The sequence below is a fragment of the Festucalex cinctus genome, chromosome 9 (genome assembly GCF_051991245.1).
Source record: "Festucalex cinctus isolate MCC-2025b chromosome 9, RoL_Fcin_1.0, whole genome shotgun sequence".
Lineage (NCBI taxonomy): Eukaryota > Metazoa > Chordata > Actinopteri > Syngnathiformes > Syngnathidae > Festucalex > Festucalex cinctus.
The window spans coordinates 1133447-1156838 of record NC_135419.1 but is presented as its reverse complement, the minus strand read 5'-3'; the positions used below and the strand labels follow the sequence as shown (position 1 = coordinate 1156838).

At 38.5% G+C, this 23392-nt stretch overlaps 2 protein-coding genes and 2 long non-coding RNA genes across 4 annotated transcripts; 2 read left to right on the top strand and 2 right to left on the bottom strand.

Moving 5' to 3' along the window:
- Positions 1 to 1930: 1930 nt before the first annotated feature.
- On the bottom strand, positions 1931 to 4101 carry LOC144025499 (uncharacterized). Its single transcript, XR_013284897.1, has 2 exons — positions 2596 to 4101; positions 1931 to 2524 (listed from the first exon to the last, which is right to left on the bottom strand). It is a non-coding gene; the product is annotated as an uncharacterized LOC144025499 (long non-coding RNA).
- On the top strand, positions 2128 to 7456 carry rab33a (RAB33A, member RAS oncogene family). The gene is made up of 4 exons (XM_077531604.1): positions 2128 to 2695; positions 5221 to 5361; positions 5741 to 5821; positions 6183 to 7456. Exons 1-4 carry the CDS (start codon positions 2336 to 2338, stop codon positions 6405 to 6407), a joined length of 807 nt encoding a protein of 268 aa, XP_077387730.1. The 5' UTR covers positions 2128 to 2335; the 3' UTR covers positions 6408 to 7456.
- LOC144025498 (uncharacterized) lies at positions 4104 to 10567 on the bottom strand. The gene is made up of 3 exons (XR_013284896.1): positions 10259 to 10567; positions 9669 to 9717; positions 4104 to 5343 (listed from the first exon to the last, which is right to left on the bottom strand). It is a non-coding gene; the product is annotated as an uncharacterized LOC144025498 (long non-coding RNA).
- On the top strand, positions 9687 to 22792 carry fmr1 (fragile X messenger ribonucleoprotein 1). Its single transcript, XM_077531603.1, has 15 exons — positions 9687 to 10140; positions 11989 to 12041; positions 12120 to 12213; positions 12375 to 12446; positions 13227 to 13375; positions 13966 to 14059; positions 14239 to 14355; positions 14474 to 14644; positions 15088 to 15166; positions 15785 to 15939; positions 16928 to 17014; positions 17163 to 17388; positions 18144 to 18338; positions 18563 to 18642; positions 19945 to 22792. The coding sequence occupies exons 1-15, from the start codon at positions 10090 to 10092 to the stop codon at positions 20134 to 20136; spliced, it is 1815 nt and encodes a 604-aa protein (XP_077387729.1). The 5' UTR covers positions 9687 to 10089; the 3' UTR covers positions 20137 to 22792.
- Positions 22793 to 23392: the final 600 nt, after the last annotated feature.

Genomic DNA, 23392 nt, shown 5'->3' with positions numbered 1-23392 from the left:
ACAGACCAGCCACTGTAACTGGAGGCGTTCATACTTTTTATATTTTTTTCCCTCAAGTCATTATGTTTTCGTACACTTAAAAAATGCATTTTGACTCACCAGGGCAACTTCTTAGTTCTGAATACAAGACCTAGCTTTGTATCAGTTCTGTAGTTTTAAGTGAGGGCTGTGTTGTAAGAATGGACATGCCTTGTAATCACACTGACCCATTTGATCTCACAATATTTTGGAAAATTCTTAGCTGCTTTGTAAATGACTATCAAAATCATCAACATGAAATCAGCAATAGTTTTCAATGTCTTTTTTTTTTTTTTTTTTTTACTACTCAAAGCTACCTGGCCCTATGTACTGTAAAAAACAAAAAAAGTACTTGTCCCCTAAACCTTTTATTACTGTTTTTGCAAAACACCACTTCATTTAAATTTACAGTTTTACACCTATTTGCTTGTGAATGTTAGATGCATATATCTCGTGGTGTTCCAATCCTAAAGCGCTTTAAAGCAGTTTGTCTTAGCTTCTCCTTTAGCACCACTTAGAGGTTAATGTTTGTGGTTCAACCAAAATATTTTTTTTCTTGATTTCTGAATCAAGTGCACATAATTGATTGTTCAATAATTTGATGAACAATTATTAGTGTTTATTAGTATGCTGTAACATAAAATAAATAAATAAATAACAGTGAGACCGTGTCATTTATAACATGTTAAAATATTCAAATGTTATCGTATGATTTCAGATGGTATTTGGTTGATGGTTGACAGACAAACCCATTTTCAACCTTATAATATTACTTTTTTTTTCTTTTTAACTATTTGAGTTCTGCTGATATCACAGTAAATCAGTAAAAAGATACATTAGGATTATTAGCCATTTACCACTTTTTGTCCAATGAGTGTTTTAAATACAAGAGCTGAATAAATCAAAGTGATTTGTTGTACCCAGATGTGTATTCATTTTCACCAGAATGTGAATGTCTCCCTCTGTTTCACTTCCTGACAAATAAGCCTTTGACCAAGGAAGAAGGGAGCTTTTGTCACACAAAAATGTTAGGACTGTTCTTCACAGCTTGTGTGAGTGTTTGCTGTGCGTGTGTGTTACAGGGAGATTATGTCCGTCGCTTTGAGAAAGAAAGAGTCTGTGCAAAAGAGATTGTGTCTGTCTGAGGGATTGTTCACAAATTGTGTGTGCGTGTGTTTGGGTGTGTATGTATAACAAAGACAGTGCCATCTCAACCAAAAAAAAAAGGACAATTTGGCAGTGTGTGTTTGTTATTAAATCCAACTGTATCAGAATTGAGGCAAAGCGGCTTAAATGTCTGACAGCATTTTTTTTTAAGGTCTACATTTTCTAAATGCTGAGTGACACAGATTTTCTTTCTTATTGATACGGCATTTGCTTTCAAATCTTATTCTACATTCTTACTTTTTTTAGACTATGTAAGGTATGCATAACATGGATGGAGGCCATCATTAAATCAGTACTCAAAACTCAGATATAAACAATATCTTTAAGATTTGATACCTGACTGAAATTTAGAACAAAATTAATGTTGAATGTACTTGCACGTTCTCCGCTTCTTGTTGGCTTTTTGGGGTACAAACTGGTTAATTTTTCTGTCACCATATTCAGCATATCTGAAAGAGAAGCAAATGGTTTGTAATACCACCTTTGACCGTGTACAGTGAAGTTTTAATAAACTGTATTTTCTCATAGGGGAGTGTACTGAATTAGAAACCACTTTGTCTTAATCAGGTCTGGAATCTGACAACACAGCAATCCTGTGCATTAAGGCCATGTTGCTTCATGGAATGTGATGATACGCAGCTAATCAGATCACATGACTCGCGCGAGAACTTTTTTTTTTTTTTTTTTTTCCCCCACATTCACACACTTTTTTTTTTTTTCAATTGGCTTAAAAAAACATCAATAATTAATTTGCATATTACATCACATGTTTATTTTAAATGTGTAAAAGCACAATTCGGTATATGCTGCAGCTCCTAGAACTGAATGATATCGTTTGATATAGTGCAGGTGTTCCTAATGAAGTGACCAATGAACACGAGAGAGTACAATGTAAAATAGGCAATAATGATGACGGTATTATAAAATACTGTATTCCATTGGTTTTATGATCCATAAAGTCCTACGTGCGCTCGTGTTTTGCTGATCGAGAATCTCGCTGGTACGGCACATCAAGTCTCCTCCTTCTTTCCTCCGTTCTCTTCCGTTTGTTTCCCCACCCTTCACTCCATCCATCCATCCGTCCATCCATTCGTCCATTCGTCCATCTCTGCTCACGCATCCCGATTTTCGCATCGCCTCCTCCGGCATAATGACCAACGATTCCCCGGAGGAGGAGAGCCGAGGAAGGAGGGCGACCCGGCCGATGCGAGCGGACGACAATGTCACCATCCTGACATCATCCACGGATGTTTACAGAAGCCGGAGCCGAGCCAGCAGCAGCAACGACGCTGGCGCCAGCTTCACATCCTCCGCGGACATGAGCACCTCCTCCCTGGAGCTGAGCATCCAGACGCGGATCTTTAAGATAATCGTTATCGGGGACTCCAACGTGGGGAAGACGTGTCTCACCTTCCGCTTCACTGGCGGGAGCTTTCCGGACCAGACCGAGGCCACCATCGGCGTGGACTTTAGGGAGAAGGCGGTGGAAATTGAAGGGGAGACGATCAAGGTAACGTTGCAGCTTGTCTTGTTACTTGTCTGGATGCGAATCGGAGGTGTTTCCTTGTTCCCTCCCCCTCATCCTCATCCTCCGCTTCCAAGGGGACCATGCAGGCCTAATTCAACGTAATGCCACAGCTACACAACATATTCACTGATTTCATATTGACGAATTTTACCAGATGTCTTCTATGTTGTGACAATGACAGAGAGGAAACAGTAAATAGTAAATCGACACCAATCAATCATTGTGGCATTGGTGTTATTCTATAGCTGCCTCTGTGGTAAAAATAATAAAGGCAATATCAGTGAGAGACCTTCATAAAGTTACATATATTGCTCATGAAAACATTTTTTTTTTTTGCACAGTGTAATGTTGAGAAACAGCGTATACTCTTTGTTTTACAAATGTATCTGACTCTTGTTCAAGCGAATTGAAGATCAATCATTCATGCATTAGAGGTGTCCGGTTTCTTCTTCTTATTATTATTATTATTATTAATTTATTTTTGAATAGCTGATAGTTAACATTCATTAGTAGAATTTGAAGTCTCAATGTCAATTTATATTGAAGTTATCTAAAAAAAAATAATGACATAAATTGAAAAATGTCAAAAATACTAGTAAATGTTTTTAAGTGTAATGTTTTCTTAATTAATATCATTAAACTTGTCTTTCTTTGAAGAAACTTTTTTTCCCAATTACATCCCAGGAAGCCGGAGTTATCTAAACCACTGGTAGAGATACCTGTTTTTAGAAAAAGTAAAATATTTTAAGCTGTAATTTATTTTTATTTATAATGGTAAGTGGCAGTTTTGTGACTGTTATGAGACTGTTTTTATTATTAAAAAAAAAAGGATACACACCCTCCGGAAAAAAACAAAACAAAACAAAACAAAAACAAAGAGTAAAACATTAAATTGTTCAGAAAGAGAATGACATGTGACTGCTTGTGTAGATGTTGTGGTAAAATTATTGGTTACATATTTAATCTTCTCGATTATTATGTTATAAAGCACAAGGTCTAACATACATCTCCCATATGCAACAGGCCGCTGAATGTGGATTCAAAAAAGCCACACGTGCAGAATGTGCTCCCATCCCCTTATTTGGGTCTCAGATGACCACCTTCTGCTCTCTGTAACCCCTCAAATAGCCTCCAGATGCTGCTGACTCACAAAAACACACTCACTATTCTATTAGGTCATCTTGCCTTAATCACTGAAACTAGAAAAAAAAAAGAGAAAAAGAGAGCATACCAATAGGAATATGGTGTTTTTTCAAGTAGGCTATACCAATGTTGTGTTTAATTAAACAGGCCAAAATTTCACAATGGCTAAGTAAGCACATTGGTGGATACATTTGGACACAGTCATCATTATTTCCGTATTTTTATATTTTTGTGACATTTTTGTGCCATGGGATTTTTCTAATGTAAAAAAAATCTGTGCTTTGCCTCAATTATAGTTACTGATATTTAGCTGTGAATTGTTGCACAACAGATAACAGCACATTTCATCAACTGCAGTGGATATAAAAATATCTCAATTAAAAATAGACGTAACGCTGCACAGAGTGTCAAAAGACTGGTGATGCGAATGTGAATAAGAATATTGTTGGGTACACTCTGCTGGCTGTGAGCCACTTCCAGTAAAAATAGCAGAGACTTTTTAATTAAATTTTCCCCAAAAGGGTTAAAAAGAGTTGAAATTACATTTCAAATTGTAGGTATAATTTCAATGAGGTAACTGACGGAGTTTTGGGTCAATGCACATTTTGCGAGAGAGTTATTGTGGTTGTATATTTGCCCTTTGATTGGCGCCAATTTCCGCTCAGGTCAGTTCAGGTCAGGTCAAGTCAAGTCTGCCTTTTGCCTGAAGTCAGCTGGATAGAATTCAACTCCCCATGATGACCCTGAACAGGCTAAGTGTTACAGTAAATGGAATGGATGGATAAATGAAATGTTAATCTTGGCATTGGCAATACCAGACAAGGGCATCAATTCTTTTTTCTATATATAGAGCACTTGAGCGATTAAACCTAAGATCTGGAATCAATTACACCCTTGCCAATGTAGACACAGTTGGTACCTTCGGTCCTGCTGATGCTTTTGATTTTTGAAGGTTGTGGCATAAATGGAGCACTGCCAAGGTTTGCACTATGTTGAAAGACTTCACAGGATTTGTATTTTAGATCTAGATTACTGTAAGCAAGTGGGTGGATACTCATGATACATGCACCAAGGACGGATGATCAGATATGCACATTGTTTCATGGTAAACAATGCAAGCATGATGTGTAAAATATTTTATTCAAAGTTTAGTGCAGTCAGCTATATGCTGTGTTGTTGTTTATTGAATTACTATCGTGTCCATGTGTTTTTGCTGATCAGAATTGTTTGTCACTATGGCAACCAAAGTTGACATTTCTAATACATGTCAGTTTTGTACAATACATAGTAAGACAGGATATTCTGGGAACCACACTTTTATCATTTCGTATGTTCATCTGAAAAAAGACTTATCTCATGTTCAGGTGCAGGTATGGGACACAGCTGGCCAGGAGCGATTTCGTAAATCCATGGTAGAACACTACTACCGGAATGTCCACGCAGTAGTCTTCGTTTATGATGTCACCAAAATGGCTTCCTTCCGTAATCTGCAAACATGGATCGAGGTACAACTGGTTATTCAAGTTTTCAAGTTTCCTGTGTTATCTCCGGTTGTTTAGATGTTAGCTTGCTGACATGCCAATAATTCAAACGACGAATCTGAGTTTTCCCAACAAAAAAACAACAATCCAAATATGTGTCACGTTTTCATTTACATGTTGTCACAGCAGCTGCACTGATCACATCAATATTGTTGTGTAGAACCATTGATATATTTTAGCCAATGTGCTCAACAACTCATTTACTTGTTGACCTAACTCTGCGGAGCACTGGACATTAGTTAAAAAAAAAAAAAAAAAAAAAAAGAAGTTGAGTAATTGATAAATCCTATAATTTGCTTGGTCATTTCAAAGTCACTGAATCAAGCATTTCCTTTTATTGCAGGAGTGTAACGGTCATCGGGTTTCAGCATCCGTACCTCGAGTCCTAGTGGGGAACAAGTGTGACTTAGTGGACCAAGTACAGGTCAGTAGGACAGAAGATGAAAACGGGCAGATTAACAATTTGAATTGTCAATTCAATGAATGTTGTGAATTCCGACTGACTGTTTATTATGGCAACACTAAGCAGCATCTGTTCAATAAGACGGTTGTCTAAGTTGTGTTGAGTTGCATGTTCTGTACTAGATACTAAATCGTCCATAGGTGTAAATGTGAGTTGTTAATAGTTATATCCATCTGTGCCCAATGATTTCCATGGCGACCAGTTCAGGGTGTCCCCTCTTACCCAACGTTAACAGGGATTGGCTACAGCTCCCCTATTTATCCTAATGAGGCCAAGTAATATGGAAAATGATATCATTTGTCATAATTATCACTTCCCATAGGTGCCTTCCAACATGGCGTTGAAGTTTGCAGACTCCCACAACATGCTGCTGTTCGAGACGTCTGCAAAGGACCCAAAAGAGAGTCAGAATGTGGACTCAATCTTCATGTCACTGGCCTGTCGACTGAAAGCCCAAAAATCTCTCCTCTACAGAGACGTGGAACGGGAGGACGGGCGAGTGCGACTCACGCAGGAGACTGAGACAAAGAGTAATTGTCTTTGTTGAGGAAAAAATGCTAATGGTAGAATTAATGCAAGGGAATATTGTACAACTGAATAACAGTGCATGTCAAGGAAGGAGAGGAGAGTGATGATGGTGTAAAAAAAACAAAACAAAACAAGAGTCTTACTGTATTTGTGCTGGTTCAGGAGCAAGATGATGCTTATGACTGACACTTGAAAGCAACATGTCTTAAAGAAGAGGAGGCGAGGTAAACTTTGCTCTGGACTTTAGCACAAGGACAGATGAAAAATGTGCTCATGATGGATCGAAAGTAAGATCAACATCAAGGTTACATAGTTTTTGAGTTGTGAAATATGAGGTACCGATATTTCCTCTTTATAGTGGCCTCCGCTCAAACTCCTTGACATGAGGTTAACAGTTAAAGAAAAAGTATTTGACGGAGAAAAGAATTAGTGATTGAAAGATACACACTTCAATGGAGAGACTAAACAGTTAAAAAGTTAACGAGGACTTGGACAGAAAAGCAGTTTTATTCCATATAAGGATGTAATATATAGAATAATACAATATAATATAGAATACATTTGTTCAGTATTGTAATGCATATTCCTTTAATCAAGTTCATTATTTGTGAAATCATAAAATTTTAAAATTAAAACCCCTGGCCACTATATAAGTAAAAATAGTACGTATACAAGACTAGTCAAAATGACTTGATGAAAGGCTGTTTACAGAACCAGCACGGGCTTATCCTTGATCACTGTCAGTGTTTTCTATATTACTTTGACTTGAAAAACAGAATTTCCCATGTTCTTCATGCTACCTTTGCCTTAATAACGCATCTATGAGTTTGATGAACAAGTCATCCGACAGTAGTACACAAGCGTCAGATAGCATCAGGGTTTGTCTCATTTTGATCTGTCAAAAATATGACGTGTAAAATCACTGTGAAGTCATTAATACAGGGGAAACACCACACATCTCAGACACAGTAAATGTGAGTAACACACCAGAAGAAGAAGAAATAAAAAAAAATAAAGAATTGTTGCTTCGTAACCACGGGGGAAATGTATTCCCCTGTTTGGCATGGTGTATATATACTGTGTACTGTATATCCTTCTACTTCTTTCCCCCGGTACAGTGGCTTATCCCATTTTTGCCTTCAAATGCAAGAACACCCAAATGCAATGTGACTTTTAGTCAGGCACAACAATTCCTACATTTTCATCCCTTTCTCTCTTACAGTGTCTGTAACTCTACATTTGTATCATTGGTCCCATTTAAGTAGAGGACATTTGAAAAAGTGTACAGGCAAGGTTACAGAAGTGATGATCACTATATTTACAGTCCACAGACATGTAATATGCTTGACATTGAGATAGCTGCCACAGTAAGTTATGGGTGAAGGGACACAGTGCTGTGGGTCATATGGAGGTAATTCAGAAGATGATCGTCTGCAGGATTGATTATAAACTGAGTCAACTAAAGGGGCTTTTGGAGGGCACTGACTTCTGCCAAGGCTGGATCGTCTTCATATGTTTATATTTGTTGTTCTTCAGTTTTAATACGCTCATACATGAATAGTTACACGTTGTAAGATCTGACTTGAGGCGTTAACTCGAATAAATGCAGAGCATAATGAGCTGTATAGAAATTATTCACAAAGGTTACTGAATGACTAGTGCCACGTGGCCTTAATTCACACTGGTTTCCATTACATTAAATTATTCCAAGACGTTAATCTGCTATCCTGCCATTGCAAATGCTTTCTGTTATGGTTGATAGGTCTTCATTTCAACAAAGATCAAATGCACGGTGCACAGCATGAACGAGACATGGTACCATGCTGCACAGGTTGGATTAAATGTTACACCTCGAACAAAAGCCTTAGGTGTTTTGCGTCTGATTTTATTTAAACACATTTTTTTTTTTTTTTTTTTTGCTTTTATTGTTGCTGGGAACATTAGCAGATGGTCATCTTAAATACTGTACATTCTGTAATGTAACATTGTCAGAGCGCAAAGAAAATGATAAAAACTACTAAACATGCGTTAATCCCAGCATGGAGAAAAATCTATCCTATTCTACCAAAAACAAAACATATTTCTTTATGTGCTCAAACATAAGTAATATTTTGTCGTTAAACAGCCTTTCCAAGTATTTCCCATGAATGAGTTTCACTAACATGTCTGTTTTGCCGATTTACAAAATGTGGCCCTCACAATATATTTACTGCACGAACCTCCTTCACACAGGGATTAGATGTCTGTTTTTTCTATTTACTGTTTTCTCCCTGTATATTTCATTTCACCTTTCAAGGATGATATTTATCGTCTAATTTTGTATTGGTTTCCATTACAACAGTTCCTTTCTGTATATTTTTGTTTGTTCTCTTATTCCTTTTTAGATTTCATGCTCAAGTTATCACCGTGTTAATACTTTTTGCCTTACATTTCTCATTCCGCTTTCATTTTCCAAACGTGATTTGTGGCAGCTGGCAGATGTGCCCATTAATGGATTGTGCAGATGCAGGGAGTATGAGAGCATCCAAGATTTGAGGGAAATCATTGTCAGCATTCAACCAAGTGTTTTTTTTAAGGCTCTAATTATGCAACTAAGGAATTTAACCACCATCTATGGAGTTACAGTAAGTATTTAGTCACAATTCATAATCGACATAAACATCACTTGTAGAAAACATGTTAAATAACATGGAAATGGTGTGGAAAGGCTATGGATTATTATTATTATTTATTTATTTATTTTTATAAAAAGACTATGGAAGGCTATGGAATTTTGTCAGGAAAGATTATTGGATTTGCCTGTAAATGGTGTGGTGATTTTTCTGATCAGGGTGTCCAACATTCCAAGAGTGAATCAATGGATCATGAATCAAATAAAATCATGAATCAAATAAAAACATAAAACAATTATTGTATGGTCTGAGTCATTCTCAATGTAGAGTAACATTACTCCAAATTACAAAAATAAGTTAACCAAACAAAAGTTGCCTGCTAGAAATAATAAATACGTTTTGGAGAAAGGGGTCGCTATCCTCGGTACTGGCCCCCAGTTTGGTGTCGTTTCCTATGGTGGGACGTTTCGTTCCACATAAATCTATGCCGTGCATAAGTCACATAAAACAAATGAATGACGCTACAAGTGAAAAATGTAGAAGAGGTAGAACAAATCAAGACGTACTTATTACTCTTTTTTTTATGTTACAATTGTGCAAAATTGATAACGTTAATATTGATTTTTCTTTAAATAAATGTGGGTAGATCGGGCATTCTTATGGGTTACCTAAGGACAGCAGCACCAGCCTTTCCTGAATGCGAACAACGTCGGAGCTCTGTAGAGGAAGAAACGGGAGACGTCAGAGAGATGCAAGCAGCAGTGGCTGCCTGACCACTAATCACACAACATTAACTACCTACTACGTGCTAACCCTGTCGCGGTCTTCATGCTTCGACTTTGACTAATCGTAAATCCAAATTTGTATACTAGTATTCAACCAAATAGACATTTAACGATCTTACAGCGAAAGGGATCGTTTTACGGCTCCAAATATTTTATTTTTTTGTACCCCTCGTCTTGCATCCTTCTGGCAGCTCATTCTAAGCTAGCAAGATCCTGCCTTGGCTAGCGTCAGGCTAGCCAGCTAGCTAGCTACTCGTAACGCTAACGGTGGTTAGCTAGCTAGCGAGCTGTGGTAACTTGCGTCATGGATGAACTACTAGTGGAAGTGAGGGGAACAAGTGGTGCCTTCTATAAGGTAGGTTGTTTATCTCTCTCGCTTTGCAAATCAACACGAGACGCCTACACACCGAGTCTACAAGCCACGTTAGCTAAGGGAGCGAAATTCCCAGTTGGACTAGCATTGATTGAGGTACCTGCTCCGGCCTCCGTGCTCCTCTCCACCCTCCGCCGGCTGGGTCGCAGAAACGGGAAAAAAAAAACTGTAAACAAAGCTAAGATGTTACGGATCTGTGCTGACAGCGAATTTACTCCCATGATGGATCAAACATGGGCAGTACTGAAGCACGACCAGTTGAAATAGTTGCGTTGCCGAACTGAATGGAATCTAACATCAGTCGTCGACCGGCCGTTCATTGCTAACATTCTGATGGGTTTTTCTGCACGCTAAGTTGTTTTGGATTCGACTTTTGATGACATTTATCGGGATTTATAAGACTGTTAGGGTGTTTGGTTCAAAGTGGTACCTGTTAATAAGGTGACAGACAGTAATATGACCAGGATGGTTGCTAATATACTGCGACTGTTTGGAATTCATTGATACCAAAAGCATACCAAGTTGCAATGTGGTCTCTTGAAAGGTGCCGCTTGTCCTTTCAGTGGCCATTTATTAAAAATAATATAAAATGTGAAAATTAATCAATGATAAATCAGACGTTGCATTTGAATAGTGGTACAACAGATTTTTAAACACTTATGAAAGGCCTGGAGAAAAATGATGGTTTTAGACCAGAGCTCAAAGAAGGCCAGTCCAGTGTTTTGCTCTCAGTTACTCTTGTTTTGTTTTGTTTTTTAAGCTACAGTATTTGTTTTATAGGCCTATCGCCCCTGCTCCTTACGCCAGGTAGCACATTTCTCTCTAGATATTCTTGAGATTTAATTGCACCCCTGCACAGATTCAAGTAACCCTGTACTAAATGCAGCAAAGCAGCTGCAGAGCATGAAAAAGCCTCCTTCCTGTTTCACAGTAGGGACAGTCACCTTTTTTGCTTCTTTTTTTGTGTGTGTCTGAACGTAAAGCTGACATGCTTTGCCCAAAAGTTCCAATTGTGTGTTTTCTGTCTGTAAGAATTCTCAAAGAAGCTTTGAGGCTTGTCACCACGCAGTTTGGCAAAATAGTCTCACATATTTCTGATTTATTAATTCTCATTCACTCCCTCTGGTCCATGTTTTATGTGCTCACCAACCTGCACAGTGCCTACTTGTCACCCTTTAAATAGGATGAATGACAGTTTACAAGACACATCACGGTTGAACATTTTCAAGTGGTGAATTTGTTTTCAATCTTTTCTAGGGGTGCATTTTTGTCCAGGCCACTTTAATGCGTTTTTTATTTTAAATAATTCTGTTAAAACACAATGCAAAAAACAGTGTCATTCATTGTGTTTCTATTTATAGTTAAGTAGTATTCAAGTAAATTCTGAGACCACTGTGGGTTCTTCTTTCATTGGGGTACCAACAATTTGAACAAGTGTGCACTTGACATTGGTCAATTTATGGGCTCCGACTAAGTCAAGGACATAATAATTTTGGCCTACCACTCTACTCATTGGGGAATTTGTTTGCGCCCCTTCTCCTTTCTGTTGAGCTTCCTTGCATCATTTACTTCACAGGTTGTTAACCTTGTACAACCCACAGGCCAGCCACTTTGTCTACTGTCCATCAGGACAGGCTCTGTCCTACTTCGAACATTTGATATGTACAAATCCATTGTGTTTACAATTTGCGAGTGAGCCAAACTGCCCCAACAAATTTAGTCAGTTTGGGAGCGCACAAAATATTTAGACTCAATTTTGTCACCAGAATGTTGTCGTTGTGTTTCTGAATGTTTTGCCGTAACATCTTTTAATGTATTTATTTTTTTTAGGCATTTGTGAAGGATGTCCATGATGGCTCAATCACAGTTGCATTTGAAAACAAGTGAGTAATGCGACAGTAAAATCCTAAATACAACAATTTATGGTAGTTTGATCAACTAAATGTCTGCTTCCATCCCAGTTGGCAGCCGGAGCGGCAGATTCCATTCCAGGATGTGCGATTTCCTCCTCCAACGGGGTTCTGTAAAGAGATAAATGAGAGTGATGAGGTTGAGGTGGGCATCTTGGTGATTTCATGTTTGCATCCAAACAGCTTAATGGGGGAAAAAAGAAATAATGATTACATTTTTTTTAATTTTGCCAGTTGCACCTGCTTTATTTATTCATTTTTGTTCCGGTTTTTGATGAGTAATACGTACTGTGTGGTTTTGGGCAGGTGTATTCCAGGGCGAATGACAAGGAGCCATGTGGATGGTGGCTGGCCAAAGTTCGCATGGTCAAAGGCGAGGTAGGACTCAGTCAAATAGTTTCACTTTCATTTCTGTATTTTTGCTTAGCTTTCCATTTACAGTATGCTATTGGAACTGTCTAGTAGTGGGCAAGACTTGCATATGTCTTGTTTCTATTTCTGTTGATTGAGCTGGAGTTGCGGCCAATTTTGGGACTACAAGTAACAGACTTTTGCAGATGCTGTGCAAATAGGTGTTTTGAGTGAACTGGACACTATGTATGTTCTGTTTGTAAAATATGGAGTTGGCTCGTTCCAGTCAGTTAAATCAATGTTCTATTGTACGTTCAAATTCAATACATATTTAATAAATTCCCTGTTAGTCACTGTGCAATAGTGATCAGTCATCATTCACTCACTCTGAGTAGTCTACTGCACTCAGAGATGCAGAAACTGAAGTTTGATTTAAATCAGACCTTTAAAATTACTATTAAAGCACCTAATGTCCTAGGAATTATCAAAATTAGACTAATTAATTCCCATTTGCTGATGAAGGATTTATGAACTGTAAAACCTGGAGCCACCTGGGGCTAAAAAAAAAAAAAAAAAAAAAAAAAGATCTGTTAGCTACTCATTTTAAAACTTCAATAACAGTCTGAAACCATTTTATAATACCACGTCCTTATGATCTGATTATTTACGTTGGTTCATTTTTGTAAGCATTTTGGATCTATAACGTTCATACGTACGTGTCCTTAAATGTCCTTTTTAGGGGTGCTTTTTAATACCTTCTCTTTATGAGTCTGCTGATAAATGTATATATTTTTTGTGTATCCATAGTTTTACGTTATAGAGTATGCTGCATGTGACGCAACATTAAACGAGATTGTGACGCTGGAGCGGTTACGGCCGATCAATCCCAACAAACCAGCCACCAAAACTACCTTCCTCAAGATCAGACTGGACGTCCCTGATGATCTACGGCAAATGTAAGATTGCTGTATACTACATTGCCTTGGAAAAGTATTTGCACCCTTACTGATTACTTTGTTTTTAAAATGAGTTTATATACGGTATTTTGCACATTTTCCACACTTACATTTGGATCATACATCCAATTTTAATCTCGTACAAAAAAACAAAAACAAATACAAAATCTAGTTTGTAAATCTTCTAAATATATTATTGACAAAAATTTTTGGAGGAAGTTTTCAAATCATTGTTCTGTTTTCATTTACGTTTTATATATCCTACCCGCATTGGAATTAGGGATTGTGTATACATTTTATTCTAGTTTTTTTTTTTTTTTTTTCTTTCTGAGAACGAGTGTGTGCTTATATATGTAGGACACTTCCGTCAATCAATACGACGTTTAACCTACAGAAAATAAAATGAATAATAATTTTGTTGATTGTCTTTGATACCTAAATATTTATCATTGTAGAGGCTTGCTCAATGATTGTGCCCAAAACTATTTGTTCAGGATAGATACACATTTTGATACACATTTTCCTTGCATTTTGAAAGAAACAAGAATGACAGTTTAACAATAACGTGAACATTGACTTCTTGGTATCAGGTGCTCGAAGGAATCGGCACACAAAGACTTCAAAAAGGCTGTGGGAGCGTTCAGTGTCACCTACGACTCTGAGAAGAAGCAGCTAATCATCTTGGTTTGTGTAGCTTTTTTTTAATATTGTATGTAAAATATAATTTTTTAATATTTGTGTGGCTACACTGCAACGGTGGAAGCTTTGTACTTGACTTCAGAAAAAAACGTTCAACGTGTTTGCATCCACTGCTATTCAAAGGTAGACCATGATGTGAGATGAGTTTTGATTTGTTCGAACAGTCAGTGAATGAGGTCACAGCGAAGCGGGCCAACATGATGAGCGACATGCACTTCAGGAGCCTCCGCACCAAACTGTCACTCATGCTGAGGAATGAAGAGGCCAGCAGACAACTGGAGGTACACGCACACACATTAAAACAGAGTCCAAATCTTTAAATGTCGAACATGAATTGCATCCGTCCTGTCTATCAAAAGTAGAAGTCCGACCCATTTACTCTGATTGTGTTGCTTGCAGAGTTCCCGACAGCTGGCGTCACGGTTCCATGAACAATTTGCAGTGCGTGATGATTTAATGGGGCTCGCCATCGGGACTCATGGGGCCAATATTCAACAAGCCCGAAAGGTCCCTGGAGTCACTAATATAGACCTGGATGAAGAGACCTGCACCTTCCATATTTATGGAGAGGTATGATAGCCCAACTGTTGTTGATGGGTGCATCTACCCTTCAACGTAACCGAAAAATCACAGATATGCTTTAGAATGGTCTTTCCAGGCTTTCACCCTCACACTTAACTAAAGCTATGCTTTAGCCTGGATCAAGTTGGAATAGTAAACTGTTCTAACTTGAGCCAGGCTAAAGCATATCAAATTACTGTGATATTGTTTTCTACCCATGATATCCCTTGGGGTTTAGCCAGTATATTCTGCATTACAAGTTACCTCATAAAGTCTGCATACATACAAATTGTTACTCTCAATCTGCAGTGAATGAACAGGATAAAATGTTTTTTTGTTTTTACATACCTTAATACTGGTAGTCATACAGAAACTTTTATTTTTTTTTTTTATAGACAATGTTGTAAAAAAAAAAAAAAGAAGATTTTGTTTGTTTTGTTTTTTTCTCTCAGGACCAGGAAGCTGTTCGTATTGCACGAGGTTTCCTGGAATTCTCCGAAGATGTCATCAAAGTTCCCCGCAACTTAGTAGGTGAGAAATTCACTCCACAAATAGGTTGACCTCTGTTGGTGACTGTGGCCGTGGGCGGTGTCTTACTAGATGGCTTTTATTATTATTATTATTATTGTTGTTATTGTTAGTAGTATTATTATTTTTTTATTGTTATTATTTTATTGTTGTTGCTACCTATTTCTTTTTACACGGCAGTGATTGAGCATAAATATGACTCACAATTACCTAAGTGCCAGGACAAACTGCAGAACTCTGAACTATGCTGCCTATCAAATAGTGTGACTTGATCAAGAAGTTTCTTTAGTCTACTTTACATAACTGTAGTAGGTGGCGTACCATTTTTTTTATTTTTTTATTTATTTATTTATTTTATTTTTTTTTCTTATTACGAACCTCCGCTCTTCATGTAAGTTGGGGGCCAAGCCCTGGCACAAATGGTGAAAGTCCACTGAAAATGTTTATAAATGCCTGTAAATGCCACAAGATGGCTGTAAAGCACTGCTGAATGCTATGTTCATTCCCTGAGCTATTGAAATTACGTTTTCAATGATCTTCTAATTCACAGTGAGAGATGCACCTGTATACAGTGTGTCTATTGTGATTATGATTCTATTTATTTATTTTTTTACACTTTAGGCAAAGTGATTGGGAAGAGTGGTAAACTGATCCAAGAAGTGGTTGATAAGTCTGGTGTGGTGCGGGTTCGCATTGAACCAGAAAATGACAAAAAGCCTTCAGCGGCATCGTCATCAACGGCGGCGGCGGCGGCAACAGCATCAGCAATGGACGATGTGAGTCAGAAATAAACTTGATTCTTAGTACAATGTGAAATGTTAATGTTAAAGATTTTCTACATCATGTAATGTCCAGATAAGTATAAAAAGAGCCCTGACTTTTTAACTGTGACTGCGCCTATCAGCTTGTAACATCCCTTCAGCATGGAGTAGCCGGTGAACACTCCAGAGTTTCTTGGTCGGGTAGGGGTAGTGTGATGCAGGGTGACGTCATGCTTGTCCCCGTTGACATGTAGTCTTAGCGTACGACGCAATTGGAATGGAAACTAAAAAAGAAAACTTGACATAGAGGCTGCAGTTATGCCTTAGGCCAGAGATGGCAGTCACGAGCAAAAAAGTGACAAACTCCATAATGTACCTTTCAGACAAGTAATGCAAGTTATAGACGTTTATTTAGAAAAATCCTGGGATACTTGATTTCATTTACCACACTTGTGTTATTAATGTATTATTACTTTTATTTACTTACTTACCTACTTCTGATGTGTATTTTCATGTGCAGCACTTTGAATACAATGATGGCTGTTTTAAAGTGCTTTATAAATAAAGTTGAGTTGAATAATTGGAGCCGATCTGGTAATACGCAGCTAATTGGACAGGAAAAACTAAAAACGAAACAGAAATTTGTATTTTCTTCATTTTAAAATGACTCAGAGCAGCAAAGTAATCCTGGGGTTCAAAGATCTTGCCAAATGGAAGAGCAATTGTCTTGTCAGCTAAATGTGGGTGTTTCAAAATCTGACAGAAACCATCAGAACACATGAACACATGCCTAAAGTTATTACTGAATTCCCTTTGGGGGGGGATTTTTTTTTCTGCATACATAGTTTTTAAGTCCAGAACTAAATAATAAGTAACAATGTTCAGACCATTAGAGAGGACCTTTTAATCAGTGTAGTCTCCATCAATGTTAAGTGAGTCGTAAGGGCGTGACAAATTCAGAAAAAATGCTTTAATATTTCTATTTTGACCATCTTTGCCATAGGGAATGGTGCCCTTTGTATTTGTGGGGACCAAGGAAAGCATCTCAAATGCAACGGTACTGCTGGACTATCACCTCAACTACCTGAAGGTACACGAGAAATGGCATATAAAAACTGTAAAACCGTGCACCAGTCTCACATGAAATGACACCCTGGCAACAATCACGTTTTTCTGGAAATATAGTGGCATGGGTATTCAATGTTGCATCCTAATAACATTCCTCCCAATGATGACAGGAGGTGGACCAACTTCGTCTGGAGCGTCTTCAGATTGACGAGCAGCTGAGACAGATAGGAGGCGGGGGCGGCGTCGGAGGAACGGGCCCACGAAATCTTAAAGACAGAAGCTACGTGTTTGATAATGGCACGGGCCTTGGCAGAGGTGCAGGAGGAGGGAAACCCTACGGAGGAGGAGGACGAGGCGGTCGGGGGCGAAGAGGAGGCGGTGCTGCTTTTGCCTCAGGTGCTGTTCCATTACTACTTCAGTCCTGATGCTTTTTCCTTTAGAAATGTACTAGGTGCGGCTTATAGTCTGGAAATTACGGTATATGGCGCACTGATATTGAGCTTGAGTTGAAACTTTGAACGGTCACAGCAAATGACTAATTTTCAGAGGTTGGCATTCCGTCAGTACTTCTTTAATCAGGAAAAAAGTCTATTTCTATCTGTTTCTGTTTTGCAGCAATTAGCATTAGAATGTCGCTAAGTTTCATCATTATTCACAAATCTGTTTCAAACTGTGGGGAAAATGGCTTGTTGCAACAGGGCCCTGGTTGATATCTTATACTCTGTTGCCACCTGCTGGCCGTTTTTGTAATAACTACCATTGCTTCAACCGTTCTCTTCCATTCAGAGGCTGCATCAAAGCCCTTCCGTATGCACTAGCATTAAAAAAACAAACACAAAAACATAAATACGTCTTTGGGACACTGGTAATATTTAAAATAGAATGCATTTATACATTTTTTGGAGCAAATGAGTTAGTGAGGAAAAGAATAATAACAAACGATGTTAAGTGGAAAATAGTAGTGACGGAAGCGTGGTTAAAATTGATGGACTGACAATTGTTGGACTGCGCCCATGAAAATTCATAAATAAGCTGTGTCACATTAAAGCCGCAAGGTTCAAAGCATGGCAAAAAAAAAAAAAACTCTTACATAATCCGTAAAGTACGGTAATTTCGTGTCAGTTTAAATTGACTTTCGCATTGCCCACTAGGCACCAACTCGGAAGCATCCAACGCTTCAGAGACTGAGTCAGACCACCGAGATGAGCTCAGCGATTGGTCCCTGGCTCCCACAGAGGAGCTCATGACAGGAGGTGGGACATTGCCAAGACGGACAGATGGGAGGAGGAGACCGGGTGGGGCAGGACTTCGAGGACGAGGCGGAAGAGGAAGAGGAGCTTATAAAGGTAAGTTATTATCTTTGAATGTCATTTATACTATTGGCCGACGGCGGCTCATGTAGTTGCCTGGATTACGTTCACATAATTGGAAATCGGAGAAGATCTTTTCATTTGCAACTCATTGGAAAGTTTCTTGGGGTTCAAAGAGCTTGCCAAATGGAAGAGCACATTTGTTCAGTGCCATGATTTTATTATTAAGTTGACACATTGTCTTGGACTGTCCAATTTAGGGGACGATGTGCAGTGGAGCGACCCAAGGCCTCGTCATATTAGAGAGCCCAAGACGAGAGCACAGGAAGACACCTTACAGGTACTGTCCTTTGCACATATAGTGTCTGCTGACTGCACCGTAATTTAATCAGGCAATGCTTTTTTTTTTTTTTTTTGGAGACTTGATGATACATTGGGTAGCAAAGTGGTTGGTGGTTTGCTTGAAGACTCCAAATTGCCCGAAGGTGTGAATGTGAATGGTTAGCTGCCTTTGTGTCAGCCCTGTGATTAACTTAGTTGCTTGAAAATAATGAAATATGCATTAGTTCTGTTAGTATTTAGCAAATATATTAATTGACTTCTTACCATGTATTGGTTATTTGTCAAATACAAGTTTAGTGCTCCCTCTAAATGTGTTGAAATGAATGACCCTTAACTATGGAACTAGACAGCAAATCAGAATAGTTTATGTATGAAAAAAGGTTGTTTTTGTTTCAAATTCAATGTTTGTAACTACGAAAATTACCTTCCAACAAAGGTAAATTGAAGGATGTGATAGAATCTTCCAGGTAATTTATTTTGACAGGATATGGCCTTAACTGGTCACTTGAATTTCTTTGACGTCCCACCACCACATGGTTCAAGTATGCATTTTAGGAGATATGTGATCTTGCCCGTGATGGCAAAAATTGAGGTTGGATGCTCCAGATCAGGTGCCAGATACATTTTTTGCCTCTTGACAAGAAAGTCGGGTACACAGTCAGCATCATTGCACATTTTGTTCAAACCGAACTATCATGAGCTCATGCAACAATAATCCGCCGCTCTGGCCAGTGTGTGAACTGCTTCCTCTTGAAGCGTGCGTGACTCACAGCGGCGCTGAGTGGCACTTGTGCACAATTTCACAAAGTTATTACACATCATTTGGAATTAGTTCACTTTTAGGTACATTGGGCTGGTAAACTGGAGGAGCAGAGTTATTTGTTTTTGTGAGCAACGCTGAATAATTACATTAGTCAGCAAGAAATACCCAAATATGGAGAGAACTGAAACTTGGGCTCTCTTCACATTGGATGAAAAAGCATGTTCTTGTATTTCCCATCTCCATGCAGATAAAGGAATGGCGTTGCAAATCATGCAGTTAGGGCATGACTTCCATCACTCAACTCAACTGTATATTATCTTGAGGAGCAGTTTTTTGTGTGTTTTTTTTTAATTGATTCGCAGGCAGTTTGGTCTTCAAATTGTACGAGTTCCAAAATGTTCGGACTTCGAGGTTCCACTGTAGGTCTACCAAGTTGGAAACTTTTTTTTTTTTTTTTTCCAAACAAATGTGAAGCAAAATGTCTTCTCTTCCACTGTCATTATTTGCTGTCCGACACTCGCTTGCGTCACCCCACAGATTCGCGTGGACGGGAACAACGAACGTAGTGTGCAGCATTCCTCAGGAGGGAGAGGAGGAGGGCCTTCATCGCAGGGCGGGCACAGTGCCGCTGGCGACGGCCCGCTACGCCATCAGCAGCGGCCCGTCAGGGACCGAGGAATGAAGAAGGAGAAGCAGGACGCTCCCCCTCTGGTGAACGGAGTGTCGTAGACGCATCACTGGAGGACTTTCTCGCATTCGGAAATGAACCCGCACTCTTCACACACATACGCAAACAACCGCTCGTTAATTAACCATCCACACTTTCCTTTTCTTTTTTTCCCCTATTTGTCAATTGCAACGTTAGACAGGAGCTTCCGTCAGCATGGAAGGTTGTAGTGAGCAATTTTAGTGAAGACCACTACCTGCGTGCTACGCCGGTCTTGGACCGAATGGATGTATTCCTTCTACAGTGAGAACGCAATGAAGTTTATTGAGGTAAAAGCAGCAAAAGTCATACTTCAATGTCAAAACGCATCTAATGTTCAATTATACGCATCACTTTTCTCCATGAGCTCATTAAGCAACATGGCTGCGGCACATGCGTTCCTTTGAAACTGCTCTTTTGACCAGATTGTTAGGGCACAATGAGGGCGACCCGTGACGGCTGTCGTCAAGTGCTTTGTAGACAAGTTAGTGAGGTGAGTTTAGCAACTGACCTTGGACAGCGAACACGCACGTCCCCAAGCTGCTCGTTGACGACTCGTTTGGGAAAAAATCTCGGTGGATACACGTCAACATCCCATCGAGCTGCTTCTTTAAGCAGGTAAGCGCGAACTCTCACCAGTGGTGTCCACCGCTCACGACGACGAGGCAAATCAGTTTTGACTTTCCTAATATCAGGGTAGATGAAAGCATTGAGTCACACAACAAGTTGTTCTTTACAATTTATTATGTAGGCAATTCAACAAAAACGCTTCGAGCTTTTGAAGCGCCGTGTTCTCTCTCAGCAAGTTCTTACGGGATAATCTGGTTTCTGTCATCTCTGGCTTGCTGACTGTCATTTTTCTATCGCATCCTGTTCTGGCATCATCAGCCGACTTGAGATCCATTTCCTGCATAAATGGAGTTATTTCTTATGTATCCGTCACATAAAAATGAACCTAATTTTATTAAGCCAGAGCGTAAACTCAATTGGATCTCGTCTTTTTTTTTTTAAGGTTGTTTCCTTCTGTCTGCCCTCTTTATAAGCCACTGACTGAGTTGTAATTTTGTTCCAACGTTTTAGGCCCGAACATCACTTTTTTTTGTGCCACACTCTGGATATATACAAGTCTCGTGCTCACAACTTGCTTTCTGAGGCCAGTATTCCTTTTTCCATTGTGCTTGCTTTTACGGAAGTATGAATTTATTGTGATTCTTTTTCACTAATCTTTAGCTTTCACACTGCAGCCAGGCTGTTTTTTTAGTTAGCTTTTTCTGCATTGCATCAAGAAAAAAGGTGGTTTGAGTACAAATAATCTTTTAACTTTCCATAAAGCAAACAGAACGCAGTTGTTTGGTGTTGTTGAAAAGGAGATAGGGTGGCATACTGTATATAATGATGTCATAATTTGTCTGAAAACAATTGTACTATTGTTTCAAATGTGCACTTAACCTTATTTTCTTTCTTTTGTTGCTGTTTGATATCAGTTAAATGCTAGGTCTCTTGATAATAAACTTGTTGTTAAGAAAAAACAAAACAAAAACAAAAAAGAAAGTATGCTCCATAGTCACATGGATAGTGAATGACCATAGCACTGCTGCAGATGTCCAAAACTAGTATTACAACACAGACGAACAATTTCCTCACGCTCTATACTGTAAAGTGTCTCAACTTGCTGCAGGCCATTTTCAATGATACGATGACCTCCAATTAAATGGACTTACAATTGGAACTGTTTTAGTTAGCTTGGGGATTTTCATTGTTACATATACATGTTTGACAAGCTCAATTTTTTTTTTAACCTTCTTCTCCACATAGTGGCAATCTATCCTCAAATCATTTCATTCTATAAATGTCGGACGCACGCAGTTTTGACCATTTGAGATGAATAGTGGAGAAATTACTTTGACACTCCATCCAAAAATAAAAATCCCATTTACTAAATCTAACAAACCCAGAAAAAGTAAAAGGATTAGACTGAGATTGTATGCCAGGTTGGTTTCCACTTCTAGTCTATAAAAAGGACACACTTTTTTTTTTTTTTTTTAAGTTGAAATCAACTTTTCGACAGCAAGATATTAACTTGTGTGCATTTTTTTTTTCTAGGGGGTTAATACTAACAGTGTTGCAAAAATCAAAGTCTGTACTATAATAGAAGATGTACATTGAGGAGGGTGGGAAACTTGCATGCTGCCCATGTTTAGTCGGGAAGGAACTGCTGCTGCGATGAAAGCGTCGTCATTCTTCCACTCGTTCTGACAAGATTTGTACTACTGTATCCGTTCAATGCTGGAAAACAAAACAAAATAGAAACAAAACTTGAGACATGTACATGAAGGAACTCGTGTGGGTAATCCTGAAAAGGGATACTAACAATGTCATCAAGATTTGACAAATAATGTTGAATTTTGGGAAGGCACCGCCATTGTCTTTGGGTTTGTGTGTCGTTTTGGTAGACCCTGTGAAATCAGCCTCGCTGTACTAAAACATGTCAGTTCAATGCATCCAAAGCAGCATAACTGTTGAGATTCAACCCTTTGAAGACTTTTTCTATTGATGTATATGTTCTTTGCAGATTGGATGTTGTATGTAAATTCCTCCTTTATGACTGATAGCAACTTTAGTGACAATCTTGGTCACAGGTATTATGGCTGTCCCCTTCTAATAAAATGTCAAACTGAATATTTTAACTGGACTATTGTAAACTTGACGTGACTTATTATATGGGGGATTGTGTTAGTTTGAGTTTGGGCATTTTTGCATAAATATTTCAATGAAGTTGATGGAGTAATTAGGGTTGGATGTTGTTTTTTTTTTTTTTTTTTTTTTTTTAACTTTGAAATTTCATTTGAATGTAGATGGTCAAGTCGCTCCTAATCTGAGGAATGTAATTTTACCCATGCCACGGTTGCAAGACCAACTGGAATTAAAACGTAGTGAGAGACTAAATTTAAAACTCTCTGATTCGTCTTGTGTGACACTTCATTTTTGACCATTTAATTAAGACGACAAAATTTTGGAAGAGATGGCTAATGCTGTATCAAGACACGTTTTCAACTGAAAATGACCAACCTCGACTTTTTCTTGCTTGCTCCTGCAACAAATGTCTTCTCTTACTCCAGAATGTATAATCTAACAAATGCTAAGTTGACACATTGCTGGCTGTTTAACAGAGAAGCAGGAAGTCAAGATGCAACAACAAAAGAATTTGTATATACTAAAACCAGGGTAGTCTAAAAACAAAAAACAAAAAAAATGTAAATCTTGTGAGCACTTTTGGGC

Excerpts from the sequence above, each read along its gene's own strand:
- rab33a (XM_077531604.1), top strand. The coding sequence starts at position 2,336 with ATGACCAACGATTCCCCGGAGGAGGAGAGCCGAGGAAGGAGGGCGACC. Across the intron at positions 5,362-5,740 it reads ATCTGCAAACATGGATCGAG|GAGTGTAACGGTCATCGGGT; the intron begins GTACAACTGGTT and ends CTTTTATTGCAG. Across the intron at positions 5,822-6,182 it reads ACTTAGTGGACCAAGTACAG|GTGCCTTCCAACATGGCGTT; the intron begins GTCAGTAGGACA and ends CACTTCCCATAG.
- fmr1 (XM_077531603.1), top strand. The coding sequence starts at position 10,090 with ATGGATGAACTACTAGTGGAAGTGAGGGGAACAAGTGGTGCCTTCTAT. Across the intron at positions 14,356-14,473 it reads AGGCCAGCAGACAACTGGAG|AGTTCCCGACAGCTGGCGTC; the intron begins GTACACGCACAC and ends TGTTGCTTGCAG. Across the intron at positions 14,645-15,087 it reads CCTTCCATATTTATGGAGAG|GACCAGGAAGCTGTTCGTAT; the intron begins GTATGATAGCCC and ends TTTTTCTCTCAG.